The sequence below is a fragment of the Cucurbita pepo genome, chromosome LG03 (assembly GCF_002806865.2).
Source record: "Cucurbita pepo subsp. pepo cultivar mu-cu-16 chromosome LG03, ASM280686v2, whole genome shotgun sequence".
Taxonomy (NCBI): domain Eukaryota; kingdom Viridiplantae; phylum Streptophyta; class Magnoliopsida; order Cucurbitales; family Cucurbitaceae; genus Cucurbita; species Cucurbita pepo.
Genome location: NC_036640.1, coordinates 12,066,327 through 12,073,714, shown reverse-complemented (window position 1 = coordinate 12,073,714; position 7,388 = coordinate 12,066,327). Strand labels below are relative to the sequence as shown.

The following is a 7,388-nucleotide window of genomic DNA, read 5'->3' as shown; positions in this document are numbered from 1 at the left end:
TGATGTCTCTTGGTTCATATAACCTTATATCAAGAATTACGTTGCTCATAGTATATGTAGTAAATTACTCCACTGAAACTTTCGAATTGTTCAATTGAATTATAGTCAAATTATCGTGTATCAACAACTTTTGTATCTTTATATTCCTACGAGGAATCTAAGAATCTAACTTTGTTTTTATATTAAATTTGGTTTAAAAAATATTCCTTATAAAGATATAAATTTTGGTTGAAAAAAAATTAATGAGAATGTGATTGGGTTGGTTCCTAAAATAATTAAATAAGAAAAACAAATTTGTAAGCCATAAGAGGAAATGCCAGCTCTGAAACACCATTAACCTATCACGATACGCCACGTTTTCTTATATTAATTATACCGAATTTCCTTCAACCTTGGAAATTTATCGTAACGACAGTTCAGATTATACAGGCCAAACTTTTTACAGCTGTATGGGCACTCGAATTTAATGAATGCGCCAATTTCCTATTTATTTATTTATTTATTTTCTTTATTTATATATAATATAATATTACTCAAATTCTTTAATAGAAAATTTAATGTAAATTACTAATACAAATTAAATAATATTAATATAACGTATTATTTCAAAAAAAATTCAATATTCAATATTTCAAACTAACAATATTTAATTAATTTATTTTTTATTTTTATTAATGAGTATAAATCTTTTTTACTCTTTCCATCTGTAAAAAAACATAACCGATCCATGTCTTGTTCTGATATTAACTATAATAGTTCGAGGTTAGACTATTCCTTCCGAGTAAAGCTCGAGGCTAGATTTTTTCTTCTGAGCTTTTCCAAGACTTTAAAATGAGTGTTTTAGAGATAGGTTTTCATATCTTTAATGTTTCGTTTTGTTTGATAATGCAGTAAAAAATGGCTAAGACTCCATCCAGCCTCGACTAAGGGGAGGTGTTAGATAATGAAAGTCACACGTCAACTAATTTACTGTTAATCTAGAGAATGATGATGAGTTTATAAATAAAGAATTCTCTCTCTATTAGAGTGAAAGACAGGTAGAGGAGAATAAAAAGAGCACATGATACAAATTTTGAGTCTTCATTGTCATTACCCCATATACAAATTTGTTGCTAAGAACTGAAACTAAGCAATTAAAATCCACCAAATTTTGCAGCAAAATTCAAAACTGAAACTACTGGAGAAATTTAGTTTAGTGTCCAATGGGGGTTGCAGATCTTGGTTCCACTCTGCTCAATTGAATCCCCCTTTTCTGTGCTTCATCTTCATCATGATATGTGTAAGCAAATCCCCCATGGCGGGTCAGATCCATCCCCGCCATTTCATCTTCACTAGAGATTCTCAGAAGCTTCAGTTTGTGAAGAACAAAGAACAATGGCCCCATCGTCCCGCTCACCCACCCTACAATCACCACAATCTGTATCAAATGCGCTGCAAGTAACCTCCCGCCGCCGCCCATTAGGAGTCCGTAAGGTCGTTGAGATCCGCCGTATACCTCCGTCACGTACTCCTTGGTTGCGAAGAGTGCTGTGAATATCACTCCCCACGCGCCGCAGCCGCCGTGAAGCTGGGCGGCTTCTAGCGGATCGTCGTACTTCGCTTTCTCGGCGATGTGGTTGCAGGTTATTAGTACGAGAGCGGCCACGAAGCCGCAGATGATTGCCGCCCACGGTTCGACGACGGAGCAGCCGGCTGTGATGGCTGCGAATCCGCCGAGGAGTCCGTTGCAAACGTCCGTCACGTTCCAGTGTCCTGAGAGGAATCTCTTCCCGAAGAGTGTGGTGAGTGCCGCTGTGCATCCGGCGAGTGTGGTGGTAACCGCTGTCCGTCCGACGGCGCTCCATTGGCCGTAGAAGTTCCCGGTGGTGTACGGGACGAGAATCTTCGCGAACGAACCTGGATTGAAACCGTACCATCCGAACCAGAGCATGAAAGTTCCGAGCACGACTAAAGACGCGCTGTGCCCTCGCATAGCTACGGACTGGCCCGTGTGGTCAAATCGACCGATTCTCGGCCCCTCGATCAACGCGCCCCACAGACCTGCAATTCCCCCAACCATATGGACGACGCCGGAGCCAGCGAAATCGATTACTCCCGATCCGAACAACAATCCGCCTCCCGATTTCATAGCCCCAGCCCAACCATCAGGAGACCAGAACCAGTGAGAAACCACCGGATAAACAAATCCAGTCAAAACAGAGGAATAAATCAAATAAGCGACGAATTGAGTCCGCTCAGCGATAGATCCACTGGTAATCCCAGCGGCGGCAATCGCAAACGCCCACTGGTAGAGGAAGAAACTATAATCAGCGGTGGAGGTAGGGAAGGAACTGAGGCCAAAGTTATGGCGGCCAATGAAGCCATTGGAAGGGGATCCGAAGGCAAATGCGTAGCCGAAGAGGTAGTAGAAGAGGCCTCCAGCGGCGGCGTCGAGGACGTTGGTGAGCATGATGTTCATGGTGTTTTTGGCGCGGACGGAGCCGGCGCAAAGCATGGCGAAGCCGAGTTGCATAGAGAAGACGAGGTAGGCGGAGAAGAGAAGGTAGGTGTTATCGAGGGCGTTTTTGGTGTCGGAGAAGTTGTTGGTGATGGTGGTAAATTGGTCGCAGATGAAATTTGCAGCGCCGGTGGCGTTGGTGGTGTTGGGACCTAAGAGCTCCGCGAGATGGCCGGCGCAGAACCCTGAATCCATTGTTCAGAGGAAGAAGAAAGGGCACAGAAGATATGGCACTTCAGTTATGCTATTGCTCCTCATTTATAGGACGGATAGGTAGCGGACGTAGCATAATCAAATAAATTATATTGCAAATATGTGATTTCTGTAAAAATAATTATTAAATTATATTTTCGTTATTTTCAAAAAATAATATTATTAAATTATGATTTCATTTCTCAAAAAAATAATATTATTACGATACTGAAGCTTTAAAATTAATTATACCCTTCCATTTTGAATTTTAATTAATTGTCTAAATGAATTTATAAAAATAATATTAACTTTTAATTATAAATAAGTAATACAATAATCATGTTTATTTAGTAAATTTTAATATTTATAAATGAATTAAGCATTTTTAATAAATATGGGGACGAGAATTATATTCTTAATCCAACTGTCCAATTATATATTATTATTATTATAATAAATAAATTATTGATAATTATATTATTATAAGTATTTTGTTTCAACCATAAACAAAATTGTTATTTAAGGGTCTTTATTGGTAAAATTCATTCATTTTTTTTTTTATTTCATTTGTCATCAAAACAAACGTAATGCCAAAAAAATTGTTTTTTATTTCCATTTTTAATAAGCTAAAAAGGGAAAATAATTATATTATCCTCGTCAATTATTAGTGCAAATAAAGAAATTGAAACGACCCAAAATGTCATATATTGTAACATTCTAAGTTCACCGCTATTAGATATTGTCTATTTTTACCGGTTAGGTATGACCATCAGTCTCATAATATGAGAACGTGTCTATTGAGGAGAGGTTTCCACGCCTTCATAAAGAATGTTTTGTTCTCCCTCCAACCAATATGAGATCTCACATGGTGTGATACTGTAAATATTACTTTAAATATATATTAAAATTATATTTTAAAATAAAATAGACAAGGACGAGTATATATTTAAAATAACATATTGAAATAATAAAAATTATATACCAGTGAAAAATAATAAATATCAATGAATTAAAAAAAGTTACGTGAATCAATAGATATAAATTGGTCAACTCTAATTATTAATTAACAAAATTAATTATCACTAATTAAGTGATTTAAAGTCATTATGCCTTCTCATTTGTGTATTTTTTTTTTCTCTAAAAAAAAATTAATACTTTTTAGATAATCAATCTAAATATTAAATGATTTAGGCTTAATTGAAATTTATGTAGTTATTATTATTATTAACAAATTCAAATAAAAATGAATTATTAAATTTAAGATTTAGTGAAATTATACGAAATTACATTAAATAAAATATAAATATAAAGAGTGATTTAATTATGAATTATTTAATAAAGCCTTTTGAAGAGAGTTGTCAGTGACGTGGACGTGAAGTTTGAATAATTAGTAACATTATTGGAATCTTGCATTTATTATTATTTTTATTATAAGGAATCTTTTTTTTTTTTTTAAGTATATTTGGAAAGAATCAAATAGTTAACTCATTCAATACGTTTATGTGATGTCATGAATTTAAAGTCAAAGTCAACTGATCCGATTTTCAAAACCTATTTTAATAATAAATTTTATTTAAAATATAAATAATTCATTTCTGCCCATAGTTTTCTCCTTTTTTTTTTTATTAATAATAATGTTATTATTTTAAAACAAATTACAATAGACCGAGACATCATAACACGACTGTGATACTAGGTAAGAAACAACGACTCAATGCATAGGGGAACCCCAAAAAATATATATATATATATTTGCAAGTTGTAGATCTGAGCGGTTATAAATGATATCAAAACTAGTAACCGTGAGCATTAGTTGGAGTAGGAGTAAAGCCTCTTCATAGTAGAGACGTTTTAAAACCTTGCTTAATAGATCTACTAGTGGTGGACTTGGCTATTACAGTATGATATTATCCACTATAAGTACAAGTTTTAGTGACTTTACTTTTAATGTAATCTCTGGCTTATATATTGGATGACTTTGAGGGGATGAACATCGGAACCATTAAATATGGTTAAGATTCCAAATCATGGTATACATGTTTGCACAATTACCTTTGAGTCCACGTCATTCATTTCGTGAATTAATTGACAATTGACTATTTCGAAGGTCAAAAGGGACAAAATTGTAAAAAAAGTTATAATGTCGAAATAAATAAATTAAGCGATTGATACCATGGATGTCGGTTCATTGTTTCTCTTTATATTATTTTTAAAATTTTAAAAATATAGTAATGATAAGAACGTTGATCTATAGATTAAAATTATTAAGACATTAGTTATTGTCGAAGAAAATAGATCATATAAAAATAATTATTAATATAAAGGTAGGATTAAAAATAATTATTTATTAGATTTTTATATTTGCTATTTATATTTTAATTTTAAATAAGTTATTTTGAAAAAATAAATTGAAAGTGGAGAGATTTTTAATTATTTTCTAAATTTAAATAATTAAAAGTATATATATATATATATATATATTTTTTAAATGGAAAGGATTATTAGATACAAACTGAATTTAAAACTTTAAAATTTAACAGGATGAAGTTAAAATTATTGAGCAAATAATTTTAATGTTAGTTTGAAATTAAGATTTATTAAAAAAAGATGGAAACCAAAAACATATTTCGACCCACAAAAATCGTGTAAACAGTGAGCGATAGCTCCGCCTGCAAACTCCGGCAATGCTGCCGGTGGCGATGAAGAAGGTTAGCAAATTTGATCGTGAGTTGTAGTTTACTTTCTGAATCTTAAGCCTCCAAACTACTTTTAATTTGCTTTGACTCTCGTAATTCGATTTTTCAATATAAACATTTTAGGTTTTTTTTTTTAAGATTGTTTGGTTTCTAATCCATCGTGCAAAGAAAATGGCTGAAATTAGTCCTGAATTTATTGTATGAGCTGCTTGGTTTAGTTTCTGTTTGATTTTTGAAGTGGTCTCGTATTCAACTGGAATGTTTTTGGTTCATTGGAAGTGGTTGCATTCAAACTGTTCGACGAAATTCCTGAACCAAATGTTCCACTAGTTGCATCATTTTGCCATCGTTTTTCATTTGATTCTCTGCTTGATTTCGGCAGAATTACTAAAAGATGAACCATGGAGTTGAGGGTATTGACAGAGAGTAGATGGTTTAAAGCTCAAACCTTCATGACTCATTCAATGGGCTGCTTGTCAAGTAAGATATACTAAACAGAAACTTTGCTCGACAATTTTGACTATGTTCTTGCGCTTTAAATTCTTTCATTCACTTGTCAACTTGGGCTAATTGTACACTTTTGTCATGTTTAATATCTTCAGCTTTAAAATTGATATTCTTTCCATTTATTTGTTCTATTTCCATTTATTTGTTCTATTTCCATTTATTTGTTCTATGTCATATATGCTGCAAGATTAGAAACTAACTTCTTCTGTCATGCTAAAAGTTTAAAGGTTTAGTGTCCTGTCAAACGTCATTAAAAGTGAATTTTCATTATTTTGTTTTAAAGTATTATTTTACTAGTACGTTGTCATTAACTTATAATAGTTTAATCTATCGAATCAATAATCATTCTCAAGAAAGTATCGTAGAAGTTGATGCTTAGGTATTACCCCAATTGTTGAATATAAAAAGGGTGGGTCTAAAGAACAAACTATACTTTCATAGTTGATGAATTGACCAAGTTCAAACGTGACTAAAATGCATTATTTTTAATGCTAAAGCAATACTAGTGTGATAAAGGAAACAAAAATGTCTAAGTCACCTCAAAATGCTCCTTGACCTCAACTCGATTTCTAAATTGTTTTGTACAGTCTTGTCGTGGGGTTCTAGCGTTCTTTAGAAGCCACTGCCACCGAGGCCATGGACAACAACGCACCCAAACCGTTGGGTATCTCCCAAAGAAGTATAAGTCTTGGACTGGGTGATTCAATTCGAAGTGGACTCTCTTGTTTCAGAGGTTAACACTTCTCTAATATCAACCGTGTTTTTGTAATAATCACTTTGGGGATGTATACTTATTTTATACTAGTTACCACTCACTAATTAGTTATTAACTAATGTTTCAAAAATAATCTTACCCACTAGATTTAAAAGTCTATTAGAGATAAAAATATTAATTTTGTACAGAATTTCTAAAAAATGACAGAGATAAAAGACCTAATTTGAGAACGGCTTCACCAATTTCTGGAAAATGGGGATTATGAGGTTATCGTCGTCAGGATTGTTGAAATTGAAATGGAGCCCAGTATTCAACCCGATATGTCGGGCTGCGGGCCGCAATCGGATCTTCCTCCTGTCTGCTTTCTCCACCATTCACTCAACGCTATCACTTTACTCATCATGCCACCACCCCTCTTCTCCGCACCGCTATTCATTTCCCATGCCCAATTTCTCCTCTACCGTCTCTGCCCCCCGGGGGCGCCTCCGGGGGGTGGTCTTCGACATGGACGGAACCCTCACAGTACCCGTCATTGATTTCGCTGCTATGCATAAATCTGTGCTCGGCGATGAGGAGTATGTCAGAATTAAGTCTTTAAACCCATCAGGAATCGATATTTTGCACATTATTCAGAGTTGGGCACCCGAGAAGCAGCGGAGGGCGTATGAGGTAATCGCCGATTTCGAGCGCCAGGGAATTGACCGCCTGCAAATTATGCCCGGTCAGTACCGGGCTGGCTTAGCTTCTTTGAGCTTCTAGCGTTCTTTCCACGCCCCCCCCC

The 7,388-nt window shown here is 34.5% G+C and overlaps 2 protein-coding genes across 2 annotated transcripts in view; one reads left to right on the top strand and one right to left on the bottom strand.

The window, feature by feature from the left end:
* Positions 1–1,061: 1,061 nt before the first annotated feature.
* Positions 1,062–2,755, bottom strand: LOC111790020 (ammonium transporter 1 member 1-like). Its single transcript, XM_023670782.1, has one exon. It carries the CDS (start codon positions 2,690–2,692, stop codon positions 1,193–1,195), a length of 1,500 nt encoding a protein of 499 aa, XP_023526550.1. The 5' UTR covers positions 2,693–2,755; the 3' UTR covers positions 1,062–1,192.
* Positions 2,756–6,844: 4,089 nt separating this feature from the next.
* Positions 6,845–7,388, top strand: part of LOC111791463 (haloacid dehalogenase-like hydrolase domain-containing protein At2g33255) — a 3,301-nt gene continuing 2,757 nt past the window's right edge. The window contains exon 1 of the mRNA XM_023672816.1: positions 6,845–7,328. Coding sequence (XP_023528584.1) covers positions 6,860–7,328 — 469 coding nt within the window. The 5' untranslated portion in view covers positions 6,845–6,859. The remainder of the gene's footprint in view (positions 7,329–7,388) is intronic.